General features: G+C 37.0%; 1 protein-coding gene across 1 annotated transcript in view; it reads left to right on the plus strand.

The window, feature by feature from the left end:
• The window catches only part of LOC113483948 (leucine-rich repeat-containing protein 49-like), a 19,426-nt gene extending 836 nt beyond the window's left edge, over positions 1 to 18,590 (plus strand). Inside the window, exons 2-8 of the mRNA XM_026856022.1 lie at positions 1,602 to 1,664; positions 2,225 to 2,312; positions 3,019 to 3,216; positions 4,732 to 4,831; positions 5,811 to 6,014; positions 7,375 to 7,441; positions 18,124 to 18,590. Coding sequence (XP_026711823.1) covers positions 1,602 to 1,664; positions 2,225 to 2,312; positions 3,019 to 3,216; positions 4,732 to 4,831; positions 5,811 to 6,014; positions 7,375 to 7,441; positions 18,124 to 18,183 — 780 coding nt within the window. The 3' untranslated portion in view covers positions 18,184 to 18,590. The remainder of the gene's footprint in view (positions 1 to 1,601; positions 1,665 to 2,224; positions 2,313 to 3,018; positions 3,217 to 4,731; positions 4,832 to 5,810; positions 6,015 to 7,374; positions 7,442 to 18,123) is intronic.
• The last annotated feature ends 674 nt before the right edge of the window (positions 18,591 to 19,264 follow it).

Genomic DNA, 19,264 nt, shown 5'->3' on the forward strand with positions numbered 1-19,264 from the left:
CTTGACAGGGGTCATGAGACATAGTGAAATATCTCTTTCAAACATCATTTAGGTTAGCTGTGGCACACTATAGTTCTTTGCTTATACTGGTCCTGACCTTGTTCCTCCCCAGGGAGGCAAGCAAGTCCTATGAACACAAATACAAAATCAGACCCGCAGTCCCTGGATGTACTCTCTCCTAGAATGTGTATTTTGGACTTGCCTGTCTGCTCCCATGGAAATCAATAGCTAAGTGATGCCCTACCTAGCACTTACTACAAAATGCTGTTCCATTAGCAGAGAACTAGAGATTTGGTTAGTGATGTGTGTAAACATATTTCATAAACAAAATATTTCATAGCTTAAGGCACATTAAAACCTGAGCCAAACCCACTGAGGCAGAGCAGTACTCCCACTATGTGTTTGTGCCAGCACGTCTGACTCAGGACCTTCAGTGATGGGAACAACTGGCCCAAGTGCAGACTTACATTTTGTCCATCCAAATTTTTAAGAAGACACCAAAGCAATACCGTGGAGTATGGTTCAGATTAATCATACAGACTAAACCAAGGATGCCACAAAGGAAGCAGTGACTCAAAGATCCAACCTGCGTTTAGCAGTTTGGGTTCAGATAGTATTTAAAGCTCTTCCCTGACTGAAGAATGAATTACATGATAAATTGAAATACTTCAGATTCTAATCCTGAAAACATGAATGTTAATTTCACTTTAATAGCTGAAACAGTCCACCGAGATACAGTGAAATAGTCTTAAGTTCAAAATGCATCATAAGGGTTTCAGAAAGGGGCCTTTATTGCAATAAGTTCTTGTGGGGAAATGTTTTGTCTCTAAGTACTGTGCAGAATTACAGAGTGGTGCTATACCAAAACAACATATAGCAAACCATGTCCTTGTTCACTCGGTTTTATTTCCCAGTTTTATCCTCGGCACTTAGAACCAGGCTTACCCCAGCGTAACCTTTTGGATTTCTCAGGCTGAAGGCTGTAGTCAGGCCGCAGCCGCGCAGCCCCAAGGCTCTACACGGAGAAGCCGGGACGTGGCTCTTCGGTGCGGGGCCAGTCGTTTCCTGGTGACATAAACGCTGCGGCCGTCCTGCGGCCCCGCCGCGGCTCGAGGGGAGCTCGGTCCTCCCCGGGCCGCGAGGAACCTTCCCCGGCCGTACCGGGGTGCCTCCCGTTTGCGGCCAGGTGGAGATACAAGCCCTTCGCTTAGATACTTGTGTTAAACGTTCCGGTTATCTAGCGGGTAGGTGCTTTGTCTTGTCACATAAATACAATTAAAAAAATCAGCACATTTTGCCTTTAAACAAAAATAAAATCTCTTATTTAAATGTAAACAATTATTTTCCTCATAATGAGGATAAAGTCGTGCTTTCAGCATATTTTAAAAGCTAAGAATAGTGGGTTTTTTTAAAAACTAATTTAATGTTGCTCAGTGCTGTGATGTATTCTTCATGATTGTTTTGCAAAATAGTTCCTTTCTTGGCAGATTTTGCTGTTGCAAATACCTTTATTGTTTTAAAAAAAGTTACCTTCAACTTTTTGTATTGATACATGGTTTTGAAAACTGTAATGTTGTATTTCTTTTTCTTCCAACTTCCAGGTTAATAATTGTGGTCTTCAGCTCGTTATCCAGACCTCATCAATAACAGATAAAAGCAAACCAGTAATTATTACCTTTTATAGTTATATTAATTAACGTGGTTGTATGGTACAGCCCAATTTGTATCCTTTCAGATAGGAATTGCCTTTCAGTAGTAGTTTGTTGACTTAATATATGGACTTTTAATATAATATCTGATAATCTCTTGATAATTTATTTCATTCTATTCAAGATACATAAAGTAAAAACATGGGAAAGTACTACAGCCTGCCATAAACTATATATATAAATATATATATAATTTATTATGCTTCCATCTGTACCTCTCTTCCTCCTGTAATTGCAGTACTCCTTATAGGGTGGGATTTTTTTTTTTTTTTCATTTGGTCAACTGCAGATGAATGTGCTGGTAGCTTCAATATTTTCATTTCAATTTCTAACTGAAACTTTTCAATTATAGTATCTTAATAGAAATAGTCTCTTTATTGGAGGAATTACTTTTTTTTAAAAGCATTTGCAGAGTTTCTGGAGAACTGTAGTTGTAACTAACGTTGTGTTTGTCTGTGTAAAGATGTTACTTGCATTTAAAACTTGTAACATTTGTCTTAAATATTGTGTTACAGTTTGAATTCAGGATCAATAAAGAACAGTCATCTTTCCACAACAGACTTCTGCAGCATGATCTGGAAAAAAACTATTCAGGACGGCAAGGTGATATTCAATAAGCTTTGGTTTGTTTGTCATTTGTATCTCCTTCTATTAACTGAACAGTAAAGAAATAAAATATGAAGTAATGTATATGTAAGAGTGACCTCCTTTCCTAACTGGCTACAGTAATTCAATATAATTACCATTGAATCATGTCCTGAACCCACCATCCTTTTACTGCCTAGTGCAGATGGCTTTTTTCATTGCTTTTTGCCCCTCATTCTGTCCATGGAAGAACATCCTTATGCCTGTGAAGCCACAGTCTATCAAGTGCCCTACTAAATATTCATCCACAAGCTACTCAGCTGTCTGTTGTAACATTTTATTGGATGTTTGGAACTTTAATGTATTTGGACAAAATTAATTTCTGATTCAGAACCCTGATATGGAGAGAGAGTTTTCCTGTTGTGCTTCTGTGCTCTTGGCTTTGAAAAGCAAGATAATTGGTGATCCCACTGCTATCTGTGGTGAAGTCTGGAAGAGCCTTGAAACACAACACTTCTTGTCACACTGCTGCTGCTTTCCTGTCATATTAAAACAGTGATTGATTATGATAGCAGATCAATTTAATTATTATGGCAATTCTTTACTCATTCTGGTAAAAAATAATGACCAACAGTTGTTCAGAAGAGGTTTATTTTTTAGGGATATTATGCAACTTATTATGGAGTAAATTTAAGTCTGCAGTTTGGTTTTGTTCCCTGCACAGGAGACCAAAAAGTATTAAGTCCTTTGGTGCGTAATAAGCAGATATATCTTCCAGTACCGTCTAGTCTGACAGAACTTTCTGGTTTGGAGTTGAAGCAGAATACAGGTTCTTTATCAGGATTTGGCGAGACTTCTATTCACACACCCACAAAATCCAGATCCCGACAAAGCAGCCACGGTATTAGTTCACATGCTTCAGGTAACAGTGAAAAATACTCTTGTTTGTCTCTGTTGGTTTTTTTTTTTACTGGATGTCTTAGTGAAAAGTTGTGGCCTGTAAGATGTCCTTCTTCTGGCTGTCAGAATGTATGACTGAATAGCAAGGGTTGCCTACTGTTCCCTTTGTGTATTGAGAGGTTAATAGATCATTGTCAGGAAATATGAATAGAAATAATAGAAATATTTTCTCAAATATAATACAAGCATTTAAATACAGGCTTTTTATCGACCCTTCTTCAACAATAGAGGGTAATAGGGATCTTTCACTCATGTTTTTAGGAGGATGACATTAGAAGAAAAAAGTCACTGTACTGCCATCACATCATGTTTCAGATTGATTTTTAAGTCTCTGGTCTTACGTTTATTGGTTTAAAAATCTGAGACACAACTAATCTAAGACTTCTGCCACAATGTTAATTGATAGGTTTTGGTCTCAATGATTTTTTTTTTTCTTTCACAGTTTTTTTTTCACTTTGAAGGATACATTGAGAATGTTGGTTGTTGTACTGGTTTGTTAGAGTACCTAGTAATAAAATGATAGAGTAGCATTGAAAAGGTTCTAAATTGAACAACAAATTGTTTTACTTATGCCACTAGAAGAGATACCTATATATTTTAGACAACAATGAACTCTCTATAGTAGAAAACAGTTATCTTTATTGAAGAATTAATGGTTTTCTGATTAACATACTTGATTTATTTTGAAAAGAGGGAAAAAAAAAAAGGGGGCAAACACATAGAAATTGAGCCTATACTCTCGTGGTTGTATGCATGCACAATGATTATTTTTGACCAATATTTTTCAGTGGATCATTTCCAAATAAGCCAAAGCTCCCAGAACACATTTGTTGATTTATTTTGCAGATATTTTTAGTCATCTTCCCACTTTCCCTTTATATTAACAAAATGGATAAAGATGGATAGCTTTTTGTAAATATGTTTTAAAGGGCTGTCTGTTTCTTCCTTGATAACAGAATAAAATACAGTACTAATGATTACTAGATACTGCATGCACTTACCTTTAAAAGACTTTGTTTTTTTGAGGCTCGGTGGGACTGTTTCAGTGTATTAGTGCTTTAGTTTTTAGTTCTTTCAGCATCTACTTGATCTGTGTCTATAAGTTCATCTAAAGTTAGATAATGTCTTTAAGTTCAGATACTGAAATTGTGAAACAATTGTACTAATACCTTACAGCATCACTGGGTAATTCTAATCAAAACAAAAGCATCTACAAAATATCTGCTTACAACAAATTGTTGATAAAAATCTCTCAGAAATTAAACAAAAGGATTTACTCTGGAAGGGGGTTGTAGAGGGATGTAGCTGTAAACAAAAAATGGTAGGAAAGAAAACTGGTAGCTCAATGTATACTGAGCGGAGGCAAAAAGCGCTTTCATGTACTGTGTAACTTTTAATAAGAAAGAAAATTCTGCTTTTATTATCGGTAGTTAATGAAATGATAAATCATATAATTTTTGTATTATTTTTCTGATAGATAACACAAATTTTGGGAGCAGTTCATCAATATCATTTCCTGTATTGCAACGTACTGCCGAAGAAAAAATACTGAGCTCTGATAGACTTACCCTGGAAAGGTGAGAAGGATATGTAGCACATGCGCCATAGCTTGCAACTCTTGTGTCTGATGATCTAAAGTGATGAGTATCCCAGTAATGCCTGTGCTCAGTGGGATGAGTGATGGGTTTGGTTTTGTTGGGATTTGTGTGTGTGTGTGTGTGTGTTTGAGAGAAGAACTGTGTCCCATAGAGAAATTTTGAATGAGTGTCCTTGTGATTAATATATCTGTACAGCAGTCATCTAAGGCTGTTAGGGCTTTTCACTGTAAACTAAGGAGCTTGCTTAAGAGTCAAATACAAGGTTATGCATGTAATCTTTAGGGAGGGGCTGTGTCTCCATTAGTTATAACCTGATGCATTAACTGCAGAACAGCCTTTTAGGTTTTTTCTTAACCAGGACACAAAAATATTTTATCTGAAAGATATTTAATTGTAACTTTTGTGGGGTTTTTTTTGGCGAGGGTAAATCCAAATGTAGTCCAAAAAAGTTTAGTCAGGTCAGTAGGAATCCTGGAATAATGAGAATAACCATTTTCAGCATAATTTCCTATATCTTTTACTTTTCACATTAACACTTACTATCTCATGTATTTACATATCAAATAAACTAAAGAAAAATTGCATAGGCATAGAACACTTTGAATTCTGACCTAACCAGGCTGCTTATGTGGTATCTGATGAAAAAATTGGTAGGCTGCATCTGTTGAAATTTTAATGTGGTCACATGAAACTTCCATGTGGTTTCCATGTAACGAGCAAATCTCTGATTAACAGGACAAGCTTTCAGAGAATTTTAGAAGCACCTCAGCTATATTTTCATGCTATTTATTTTTAATAGTAAGGAGTTAGTGCTCATTTACAGAGTTTAATTAGCAAACTTGATTACCTTGATCAGGATAATATACTTTCCTCAGTTCAGTCAGAGTGGGTGAGTAGAAGGTAGATTACCATTTTGTTACTTACATGTGGGTTTTGTTTTGTTTCTTTTTTCTTCCAGGCAAAAACTGACAGTGTGCCCAGTTATTGATGGGGAAGATCATCTTCGCCTTTTGAATTTCCAACATAACTTTATAACCCGGATCCAAAATATTTCTAATCTGCAACATCTGGTTTTCCTAGATTTATATGATAATCAGATAGAGGAAATAAGTGGGGTTTCAACACTGAGATCCCTAAGAGTTCTTCTGTTGGGAAAGAACAGGTAAAAATAATAAAACTAACTTAAAGCACCCTACTTTTTTCATGGTGTAACAGTGGTGATCTGTCACTGTTTGTTACTGACAGTTTTCAGATTGTGCTGTTGGCTATGAAACCAGTGAGCTGGTCCCTAACATTAGCTAAGTGTTAGGGATCCCGCTGAGGAAACACACAGTTTTTGCTCATAATGTTCTTCAGAAACTTCCTTTCTTTTCTGAATGTTAGCAACATTTCTGAAGTATCTTACCTGTTTCCATCTAATAATCTGTTCTGGTTGACTAAATACGTGTTCTTAGATTTGTGTGATAGGTGGAATATCTTTTTGCATCACAGAAAGTATTTATTGATTCTTTATAACCTATAAAAACTATTTCTGCCTGATGGATTTAGCTGGGGGAAAAAAATCAGATATGAATCATGGATTTTGTTGCTTATTTGTTGTATCTCCTGACAGAATAGAATCAACTTGCTAGTTGTATTACTTGCTAAAAATACAGTTCAAATCCCTGTAGCTTTAATACTAATAATTTGATAGAAGTATCTGTGGAATATCAGGGCATAGGAATGATAATTTTAAGGTGCTTTAAGGAATTATTTTCTAAATTGTAACTACATTGAGTGCTGTATAGTTTGTTTTTGCAGAAGTATGGTTTGGAGGTAGTTAGGACAAGACATGCTCATAAATGATTACAAGTCAGACACATTTGCTAGCAGCTTGGATTCAGTGTGATCTTCGATTATTCTCGAAGCAAACGCATAATCCCTGTGATGTTTAATATCATCAGCCAGTAGATGATGCTGTGGAGTATACAATAACATAGGTTTGGAATCTGAGGACAGGATATAAAAGTTTTAAGACAGTGAAGTTGTACAGGGAGAGAAGTACTGCCAAATCTAGAGATCTATATTGTCAAGAAAGGGCCAGTGACTTTCAGGATTTTCTTTTTTTTCTTTTTTTTTTTTATTCTGTGTTCTTCTAACAAACTCTCAAAAGCCTGTGTCACTACAGTCTTTCTTTAAACTGGCTTGGAATTAGCTCTTTGACATAAATAATTAAAATAACATTAAGGTATCTGCATAGGTTGGTTGTTGACTTTGTTTTCTAGTGGTACAAGTATTCCTTCCCTTTTCATCTTCTTAGAAGATCCACATACATACTCCAGCTATTGCATTATTGAAAGGAAGGTGATAGTCTAAGGCATGCTCATTCATTTTTTTTTTTTTTTACATGGTTCAGAACTTCGTTATTCTTCTGTACTCTTGGTAGGTGGGAACAAATGGTTAAGTTTTGTATTAGCTGGAAAATGAAAGATACTTTTTATCTAATAGGAAAAATAATTTGTGTCATAATTGAAATCTTGCAGAATAAAGAAGATCTCAAATCTGGAGAACCTAAAAAATCTTGATGTTTTAGATCTTCATGGAAATCAGGTACAATATAACAACTTCATTATTTACATCTCTTGTGTAGTCATCATGCATTTCCTGTGTCTTTTACCAAACTGCTGCTTTTTGAAAGGGAACCAGTAGCAAATTTCGCAACTCTTGAGGTCATAGAAATCAATAAATTAATAAAAGGTGGTGTGATCTTATTTTGAATCTTGGTATCAAGTCTCTTGTACTTTCAGCATTGTACTTCTGGAAAGTTGCACTAATTAAAATGCTGCGTCAACCGAGTATAGTACCACTCACACCTACAGAATAGTTATCTAGCATAAGTAGTTGTGGTGTAGTTAAAGTAACACAGTCTTAGAAGTCACAGAAGAATTTAAGAACCCATTGATTTCTGTGTTGTTTCTACTGTTGGTGATCTTACAAAAGAATATCCCATTACATATCTGTAGAAGACTGAAATTTGTACAGGAAAAAGCAGAATGGGTCCAAGTTCTTGACTGATTCATGCTTCTGAATGGCCTTAAGTCACTTAGTGTCTATTCAGTTTCCCCAATATGAGACAAAACAGTCATTTCTGTTTCAAGTGGTGCATAAAGTTTTAGCTGTTGTATGTCTAAGAGAAAGATTCTTGTTTAATGGGTATGTCAGAAGCAGCATGGAGTATTAAGGGCAGGCCAGATACAGTATTTATTTGTAAAATAGATTTAAAACACGTGTGATAGAAAATGTTCCTTAATTGAGCTGTTTAAAACAACATATGGTTATTGTGGCTATACCAGACCAATGTGTGAATTTTCTGGGTCCCTATTCTGACAGTTTTGACATCTTATTGCTTTCTGTGTATGTGCTTTATTATATAATTGCTTGACAGAGAGGAATGGGAATGCTTTTTTAAAAAAAATAGAAAAAGGAAGATAGAAGCTGGCACTATGAGATGCTGATATATGTGATGTGAAAAGTTTGTGGCTTCTTTGAATAACATTTGTCCAATAATTTGCAGGTTGTACAGTGGCACAGGCCGTAATAGGACCAGATAATGACATTGTTCTTGGAGTCTAGAGTGGCAGAATTTTTGGAGATGGCTAAGTGTTTGTGTAGTTATAATCCTTTTCTTATTGCTGTTGTAATTTTGGAGTGGGTTTTTTATGGTTTTGGTAAAAATACTTGCAGACTAGACGTGCTATAAATGTGCTGACTGGCACAGCTACAAGTGGAGGAATTGCTAATGGAAATAAAACATAGGTTGTGCATGACTCTTACAAATGATCTTGAAGTAGATCTGATTTTTTTTTTATTATTTTTTTTTTTCCTTCAAGTGTCTGTACTTGTAATGCCCTTGACATTAATTAGAAATTTATTAGGAGTTTTGGGCATAGTGCCCAACTGGCAACTGCTAGATCAACTTCATAATAATAGGCCTATTCTGATCAAGAGAAAATAACAAATTATCCTGTATCAGGAGTTAAATGTTAAAACCTGAAGCATAATAAGTGCTTTTGTTTTTCAGAAAGTTTTAATCATAAATGTATGTGTGAAGGGCACAAATATTAAAAAATAGAATTAATTATTTTCTGCAAATTTTTTTGTAGGTTAAAGTGTATTTTTCATGAAAGGACCAAATAAAGACTATAAACTTATTTTCCATTAATAATCTTTCTGTTTCTTTCCAATTTTAATATTTGCAAGTTTTCATATTAACATTTTTTTTCCCTGTCTTTGAGGAATTCAAAATTTAAAACACCAATCTGCCCTACGTATTATTAGTGAATTTTGAAGGCATAAGGGAAGAAATGCTGAGCTTGTGAAGTACCAGATTAGTGTACTCATGTCTTATTTTGAACTCTGGGGTGGCGTTGTTGTTGTTGTTGGCTAATTTAATAATGTATGGGGAATTCTATTTAGATTTGTGGCATCTTTTAGGGCAGCCTTCTAGTCTATCTTAAAGGATATTTCTTCCACGTTATTTCTCAAGAATTTCTCAAGAACAGACTTCAACCACAGAATTGGGTTTGAGAACTTCAAAATATGTATTCCAGTGTTCCAGAACAGAGCAACTTAAACAGATCAGCAGAATTAAAAATTAAGTGTTGGTATATAGTTCAAAATAGTGGATTCTGATCACTGTTCTGTTGATACAATGTCCTGTCTTTAACATATGTGATTTATTTTTTTTTTTTCTTAACTTGGAGATCAATTAGAATCAAGAATGCAGAAACAGAATATCCCACTTATCAGTCATAATGAAAACCAGTAGATAATAGGATTTGCTTTACCTTAATGTTGATACATCTGCTTCCTTAGATTGTTTGTGGCATTATCTTGCACCTAGTTCTCACAGTAAAGTCAAAAAATCTACAATAAATCTACTCCAATTTTAAAATTTGGAAGCAGTGATGGGCAGCAATTTTCCTTTATCAGGATAGTTCTTAATCAAAAGGTGTAATGGCACAGTGGTGTGCATCACTTACATCTTTTTTTCTTACAGCTATGAAAAAATTTCACATTTGGTAAAGTGTTATTGGCTGCCAGTGTAGTGTGAGTATCTTTATGCGCTGTGCAAATATGAGATTTCCTCTGGACATCATTTTCTGTTGCTCACTTCCAGTGACTGTGAAACACACTATATGTTACTTAATATTACTGTACTCTTTCTTATGCTTACAGATATTTTTATGGTACTTTTGTTTTCATTTTACATTCAAAGCTGTGTTTCTTACTGTCCTGGTTTAAACCTGGCTGACAGCCAAACACCACACGGCTTCTGGCTCACCCTCTCCCACCCTGGGGAAGGGGGCAGAGAATTAGAGAGGTGAAGGGGACTCACAGGTTGATGAAAAAAACAATTTTAATAACTGAAATAACTATTATAATAGAAAATACCAAATGAGTAATGCTCACCACCTGCCCATTCCCAGCTAGTGATCCCCAAGAAGAGAGAATCCTGAAACCACAATCCTGGGAGAGCGAGCGAGCTTCCCAGCTGACTTTAATCTCTGTGCTGAGCATGATGTTGTGTGATCTGGAATATTCCACGGGCCAGTGTGGGTCTGTTGCTCTGGCTGTGCTCCATCCCAGCTGCTTGTGCACCTGCGCACTAGCAGGACAGGGGAAGTTGATAAGTCCTTGATTTCTTAGCAACTGAAAACATCAGTTTATTATCAACATTCTTCTCATACCAAACCCCCTACTGAATCCAAAACACAGCACTATTCTTGTTACTAAGAAGAAAATGTTAGCTCTGTCCCAGCTGAAACCAGGACAGTATCCACCCGTTACTCCATACCATTTTTATTACACTGAGGTTCCATGTTTTCCAATACATTCAAATTAATATCACCATCACTTTTTCCTGTTTTGTTACATACACACAGATATCATTCCCTTAGTCTGTGGGCCATCCCTGCAAAATGTGTAGTGAGTGGGTGTAGTCCATAACTTTGGATTCCGTATGTCATGACAGTCTTTTGAGGCAGGAGGGATCAGGCAGAGTTTACTCAGTCAGTGGAGAGGGGTGTCACTGGACACAACAGGAGGAGGGCCTGTAGTCTTTCATATGCTACAGTTAGAGCTCAGCTGGTGTATCTGGCATGGTCCATGGTTACAGGCTTGAAGATGTTGAGCTCAAGGAAGTTGCTGGGGACAGTTGTTGAAATTAGTCCTGACTTCAAAGTTCCTTTTTTGTTAACCTGAGTGATTCTTAATATGATGCCATTAGTATAACGTATATTAACCATAAGGATGATAATATGCAGTAACAGCGTTATTGAGCAATTAACATCATACACTTCAATTCATTGGCTATTTTCACGCAGCATCAAATCCCTTTGTGACACACTTCGGGCTTCTCTGTCCTTCTGCATCACCCACCAAGTGCATCCAGGCACCTTGAGCAAAAGGAATCCCCCAGATGGGTTTACCTTTACCTGGAGCAGCCTTCCCCAGCATATTTTTAATGTACGCTACAGGGACTTTATCATGATCTGCAGTACTTACAAGGTTTGACTGGGCAGGGCCAGCCTAGTTGGCAGATCCTCTAGTCTTGACTAACCAGGTGACTTTTGCTAAGTGTGTATCCCAGTGTTTGAAAGTTCCACCACCCATTGCTCTTAATGTATTTTTTAGCAACCCATTGTACTGCTTAGTTTTCCCAGAAGCTGGTGCATGATGGGATGCGATATACCCATGTTGTTTGGTCCAAGTGTCTATGACATTATTTTGGAAGTGGGTCCTGTTATCTGACTCAGTCTTTTCTGGGGTACCATGTCACCATACAACTTGATTTTCAAGGCCTGGGATGATGTACTGGGTGGTGGCACAGGGCATGGCATATGTTTCCAGCCATCCAATGGTTGCTTCCACCATTGTGAGCATGCAGTGTTTGCCATGCCAGGTTTGTGGAAGTGTGATATAATCAATCTGCCAGGCCTCCCCGTATTTATATATTAACCATCATCCTCCATACCAAAGAGGTTTTAACCATTTGGCTTGCTTGATTGCAACACATTTCACATTGATTGATAACTTGTGCAATGTGTCCATGATTGATTCCACCCCTCAGTCATGAAACCATCTATATGTTGCATCCCTTCACTGATGGCCTGAGGAACTGCAAGCCCAGTGAGCCATAAATTTTTCACCCTTACTTTGCCAGCCCAGATCTACTTGAGCCACATTAATCTCAGCAGCTTGGCTATTTCGGTGTTGTTCAGTGGCCTGACTGTTGGGTACCTGAGCATCTATGTGACATACTTTCACAACCAGTTTCTCTACCCAAGCAGAAATATCTTGCCATAATTCAGCACTGCAGGTGGGTTTACCACTGTGCTGCCAGCTGCTCTGTTTCCATTGCTGTAACCACCCCCACAGTGCATTTGCCACCATCCGAGCCAGTGTAGAGATAGAGCACTGGCCTCTTTTTTTTTGCTCAGCAATATTTAAGGCCAGTTGGATGGTTCATCTCTGCAAACTGACTCAATTCACTTTGCCCCTCTTCTTTGGGCTAATTACAATAGTGTTTAAGAATTTTGAAAATTCTGAATATCCTTGGAATGTTGAAACTAAGATGGTCCTATTGCTGGGAACCAGCATGTCCTTGAATGCAGTCTGGGTTTTGTTCGGGGTCAAGCAACTATTTAAGATAATCACTCAGAGATCTACCCCAAGGCTGGAGAGTTATGAGTGGCAGGGTGTGTGGGATAGCATGGGAAAATGCCTAGGATGGTGGACACCTCCAGTGTTTTGAAATTTTACTTTTGAATGAGTGCAGAATCCTGAAAGACTAGTAGAATATTTAGAAAAAGTATGCTGTCACCATGACAACTCCAGTGAGACACAAGTCACTGCAATGTGCTGGGGTCTGGCCCATCTCTACTGTTCAACACTACTCAGTACCCACAAGGGGAAGAGAAGATCTCCTGAATCTGACAATAAATTGGCAGGTACTTTCTTGATTCAGCACAAAACTAAGGCTATTTACTAGAAAAGACAGCTCTGTGGTATCATCTGTATCTTGTTGCGAGGAATATTTTCAGGGTTTTCTTAATGTCATATTCTTGGGCCAAAATGCAAAATTCATACTGTTAAAAGCACTACTCAGACTTGCACACTTGGTTTTGATTATTTTTAATTGTATTAATTTAAAAAGATCTTTTTGTGTTTTTGAAGAACATGTTTGTAATTTTAACTCCAATTACATGTTTTGTAGTAAGTTATCAGAAGGGGTTTTGATACCAAACTCTCCAGGAAGAAATAATAGATTCTTTCAAGAAAGCCATCGATAAGCGAAAACTTGGATGTAAGTTTTGCCTGAATGCTGTCTGTTCCATGAGCAAATTGTTGTGTAGACTGTAATTGGCCTAAAACACGGATGACATATAAATGAGTATATGTCAGGTGCTATGAAACAAGACAGCTTCACATCAAACCCTGGGAAAGTGATGGAACACATAGTCCCTAAAACCATTTCCAAACATAGTACAGCAAGAAGGCAACCTGGAGTAGTCACCATGAATTTATGTGGGAAATAGTATTTTACAACAAAATGACAAGTGCAGTGGATGAGTGCAGTGGATGTTTTTTATCTTGAATTTAGGAAGGTATTTGACCCTGTCTCCTATTACATCTTTATAGACAAATTAAATTAGGACTAGATAGGTGGACAGTGAGGCGAAATTAAAACTGTCTGGACTGCCAGGCTCGAAGGGTTGTGATCCATGACACAAAGACTAGCTAGAGGCCAGTCACTATTGTCTGTACCCCAGAGGCTGATACTAGATCAATAGCCTTCATTGATGATCTGCATTATTAACAATGCAGAAAATTTTAAGGAGAGCTTTATATGTGAGATGGTTGTGCTGCCATTCTGTGGGACCTTGGCAGGTGGAGAAATGGGCTGAGAGAAATCTCATGAAATTCAAGAAAGGGAAATGTCAAGCCCTGCACTTATCAATGAGTGATCCCCTGCACCAGTATGGTGCTCAGCAGCTCACCAGCTGGGTGCTCAGCAGCTGAAAAGCAGCTTTGTAGTAAAGGGCGTGGGGGCTGTGGTGGACAGTAGCCTGGCTGTGTGCCAGCGGTGTGCCCGTACGGCAAAAGCAGCCAAGAGCATCCTGGGCTGTGTTAGGAAGAGTGTTGCCAGCAGGCTGCGGGAGGTGATCCTGCGGGCTCCCCAGGGCAGAACAGACATGAACTTATGGGAGTGAGTCCAGCAAAGAGGCACAAAGGTGATGAAGGGACTGGAGCATCTCTCATATGAGGAGAGGCTGAGAGCTGATTTGCTTTCCCTGGAGAAGAGACCCCTCAGGGAGTTTGTATTGATGTGTGTATAAATAGCTGATGGGTCTAAATAAGATGGAGCCAGACTTATCTCAGTGGTGTCTAGCAAAAGGACAAGAATCATTGAGCATAAACTGAAATACAGGCAACTTGTTCAAACTTAAGTAAAACGTTATTGTCAGGGCGGCTGAACGCTGGAGAAGGTTGCTCAGACAGGCAGTGGAATCTCCATCCCCAGAAGCAGTCTGAGCCTAACTGGACATGGTCCTGGGCAGCTTGCTGTAGCTGACCCCGCTCTGAGCAGGGAGGTTGGAAGGGACAATCTCCAGAGGTCTCATCTGACCTATCGGGTGCTCTGATTCTGTGGCTAGGGTTACTTTAGATTGTTCACTATCCTGTCTTTTCATATTCTCCATTTTTAGTGGTAGGTGAAATAGAAGAACAATAGTAGAGAAGAATTATTTAGAGGATACTAGTAAAGGGACAGTTCTTTACTGCAAAAATCTCCCCTGTAAAGCCATGAAAAACCTCTTTATTGGATGTGGCAGTTCAGTTTGCTGCAGTGTACTGAATCAACATCCTACTACAGTGCTCATTGAATGGCACTCTGTATTTGCGGTTAGGACAGGAGTGTTCCTGTGGTTTTGATGTTCGTAAGTCCAACACATTTGATTAAATTATGCACTGAATCTGTTGGACTTTAGAACATTTTCCTGCAGTTTGCACTGATTGCTTTTATTAATCAGTTTTGTAACAGCTTGAGAGTAAAGGTTGATTGCAGGTGACTTCATAGAGTATTTTGGAGATTTTGTTGTTGAGAAATAAGGCAGTTGAATTTTCTTCAAACTTGTTATCTGCTTATTTTGACAGAGTCATCCTCTGTGGTTCATATTTATATATGTATTAGAACAGTAAACTATTTTACAGCTTTTTAGTCTTTGTATTAATGTATATAGCAGCTCTGTTTTGACTGGGGGTTTTGCTTTTTGAAGTTGCCATGTCTTAGAAGAAGATGAGGACACATCATTTCTGTAGTACGGACAGTTCTATTAAAGGGAGAATATCTGGTGAGCAGTTTTCATCACAGTAGAAAATTAATTAGCTGAATATTTGCCGCTTGCAGTATACATGAGGTATGAATTAACTTGCATTCAGTGATTCTGTTATCACCAGCTTTCCTCTGTTTTCAGACAGACAATTCCAGAAGGTGGTTTAACGTGTTAGCTAGACTCCAGTAGATGAGAAGAGTCATATAGGTAAACTGCTACCATTTAAATGTTATTGCCTGGCAACAATAATATTATTACTACAATATATATGGAATATAAATTGCTATGGTAGTGTAACTACTTCCGAGTTATGATACAGAACAGGGTTTTTCCATAGCCTTTGTTTTCATGGTTTGGCTTCTCTGATGTCATTAAATAAAGCCCATAAAATTCATTGTAGCCGGTTATAGCAAAATCCAGTAAATCCTCCTAATGCCTTTTGGCAAGTTACTTTACCAGACTGACTATTCACTGAATGTGTCATTACACAGTTCTTTCTGAGGATACTGAAGGTGCTCACATATCTGGCAAGAAAAAAGTATTATTCTTTTAACTACCATTTTCTCCCCTTTATGGTTTGTATATGTTATAGGACATATATACAATAAAATACTAAAATATCTTATGTGTAATATCCATTACATAATATCTGACCAAATAGTTTTCATTCTTACTTTAGTAATATAGTTCACTACATGAATATTCTAAGGTGCTTGCAATATTTTTTTTTTAGGTGTTCAAAGCTATAGTTAATCATATACAATATCTCTTACATGTTACCTGCAATCCCAGGTGATCATTGAACAACTAAATCTTAAGTACAAGTTATATTAAAGATATTTAAAATGCATTAGACTAGCAAAAAATATTAACTCATTATAGACAGTAGTTCTGTATAAGGTAAGAAATCTTAGTGGTCACTCTCGATAGATGCAGAACATAAATACTCAAATAGGATGTGGCCAGAATATGAATATTATTAATCTTATTTATCAAAAATAGTGCTAGAGCCTATCTAGAAATGATCTATTTTTGTTAATGTTTGTGGAATAGTAGCAGTGGAAACTAGATTCCTCTTTCAGTCCTAGTCCCTCTCTTCCTCTCTCTTGGGGTGTAAATCAGTCCTGTAGATGGAATGCAGATTGTGAAACTTCTAAGACTGGAATGTTTCCAAAAGTTTGGAAGTAAGGGAAAACAGAAGGAGGAAAATGTCATTTTTGTTCACTTTGGGGATAGTATTTTGATTTATTTGGGTGCTGGGTTTTTTAGATAATATGGTTTGGTCTGAACTTCGAGACTTCTTGTGCCTAAGTGAGAAATGTACTGGGAACTGCATGTGCTTTAAAACATAGACGTATAGTATTCCATAATGCTTAATGGTAAATTTTTTTTTTTTTTTTTTTTTTTTTTTTTTTTTTTTCAAAGCAAGCTTTTACATGCATTACTACTTAAAGAAAATCCCTTTGTATAATCGGTATCCAAGAGAAGGTTAAAAAAAGTCAGTGTAATACCTAATGAAATATTGCACTTAATGTCCATGCTTTACAGAAAGGGCAAAATGTGAATTCCCTTGTCATATTACTCTTTGACTGTTTTCCTACATGATTTATTAAGGCCCTTGATTTTAAGATGGCTCAGTAAAAATTTGTAAGAAAATACAGCATCTTAATAGCACTTAATCAAATTTTTATGTAGATACTCTTTCTGTGGTTATTAACACACTAATATAGATACAAAATACTATATCATTCAGAAACCCTGCACATGACTGTGTGCATGTTATATTAATGCACTACAACTTACTTTTGAACTAAACATTTAATTTTTAAATAGTGTGCTTCCAAGCACTCTGAATAGTCTATGGAGGGAACACTTATTGTTGGCTTGATCTTTGCTGTCAAGGTAAATAGTTCTATATAAATCTCTTTAAAACCTTTTTATTTTAGGTAGGTTTAAAGTAAGCTTTACTCTGTCTGCCAGATAAGTAATGCATTAAAGTTGAGTCAAGTTGAATTTAATTCTAGTTTTATTTAGAATTAAATTTATTCTATAATGCTTTACATTTTAAAAAGTCATTAGAGTTATTGTTTGTGTTCCATTTAATTCCGTGAATTGTTTTCTTTGCCAAAAGTTCAAAGATATAAGGAAAAGGAAAAAAAATGCAAATTGATTTTTCAGGCTTGAACTTTTCAATAAGCTCAGAAATGTGTGTTAAAGGATGCAACTTCCATGCAGTTTAGTTATTGAAGAGGGATTATGTGGTCTCTAATCCACACATAATAGTACCTATTAAAAGCTGGTATATGTGTGCATGCATAATTCAAACAGAGAAAACTTAGTAGAGTTAATCTTAAAACGTAGCAAAGTGATAGAGACCATCTTTATACGTGGCTGATGAAATCGTTAAATTTGCGATAGCAGTAAAATGCCAAGATTAATATTCTACATTCTGGCATGCTGTAATTCTAGCTAAGAAGACATCTGCAGAGGTCTGTGCTCTTTATGCTAACCATCTGCTCTTGGCTTTGCTTTCTGTCTAAATATATTGTTCTAAATGGTGGTATTTTCGGTTCCTTTTGCTGTAATGTTTTTCTGTCCTGTTAATTGTTATTTTCTACATATAATGCACATAAATGAATGATGCATAATAGTTTAATTAGCAGTTGAATCAAAAGTTGGTTTAAGATGTTATTTAATTTTGGATTTGCTATCTACTTTTATACGCTTTTTAATGGAAAAATTGCTGAAATACTTATAGCAGCATATTTAAGTCATATGTCATAGACATACATATATATGAGTACATACATGTGTTATATATATGAAAATTGCCAACAACATTATGCATTCTCAAACTGTTAGATAACAGCTACCTTACCTCTTCTGCCATTCCAGGAGCTGCTAGACACTTTCTGGAAACTGGTATGGCCAGACTTGTACTGGTCTAAAGCATGAGATAATTCATTATCCCTGGGAAGTTGTGTGACACCAGTCGGTATCTTGCTTGTCTGCATCAAAGTGCTGTTGGCAGTAATAGCGTGCAAATAGTGTGCTGGAGTTCAGGGTGTTGAAGGGAGCTTGCAGTGGTCCAGCAGATGATCATTCTAACTGAAAGGGAATTCATTATAGCTGTTAATAGCTTTGTGTGCTGTATCCTTGGATGCACTGCCACACATTGTGGAAGGCCAAAGTCTTTTCCACAGGAAAACGCACTGCCTTCTTTCTGCCATATAACATGAGTTTCAGTAAGAATATAATAGGAATATCCCACTATGCTTCATCTTCTCCATGATACGTTACTGTATGCAAGTCCTACATAAATGTCTGGATAGATGCTGGAGGACAGATCCCAGATCACAATGAGAAATGTCTGGATAGAGATCCTTGAGTGGATCACTCTGAGAAATGAACCCAGCTTGTGTCAACATAGCAGTAGCAGTAATTAATGTCTTTGTAAAACACGGTTGCATTCCTAGAAGTCAAAAATAAAATTAGGGGGCAGTAGATATTATTACTCTTTTGATGATTTTTTTCTTTTTTTTGGTCAATATCACCTGAATCTTTAAAATAAGGCCTTAAGTATAAAAGCAAACCCAGGCAGCTGCCTATTTACTGTAGTTGAGTTGTTTTGTTTGATCCCTCCATTTTCTAATCACAGGAAGCCGTGAGTTGCTGGGGTTTGTCAAGCAAACATGCTATATATTCAAACTAAAGATGCTGCTGCTTTCTTTTCTAACTTTTGAGTATGTCTTTCTGATTCCAGCTATTACCTGCTCATAAAACTTCCTTACAAGTTCCAATTTCAGAATAATTGCTTTCTTCTCCATAGGGTCGTGGCTGCTTCTTGACCCTGACTCACAGCAGGTTCCTGTCCTCATGACCTGCTGGCAAGTCTGTCTGTCTGAGCTCCTGTAGATAGAAGTGTGAATGCTGCTACTGGCATTTTAAGAGGCATAAAGGGAAATTGATGCAGAGCTCTGTGATGGTAGGAAGATACGATGCTGCATATTTTGGTAGCATAGGTACTAGGAGATTC

This window comes from Athene cunicularia (genome assembly GCF_003259725.1).
Source record: "Athene cunicularia isolate RWA chromosome 10 unlocalized genomic scaffold, athCun1 chr10_part1, whole genome shotgun sequence".
Lineage (NCBI taxonomy): Eukaryota > Metazoa > Chordata > Aves > Strigiformes > Strigidae > Athene > Athene cunicularia.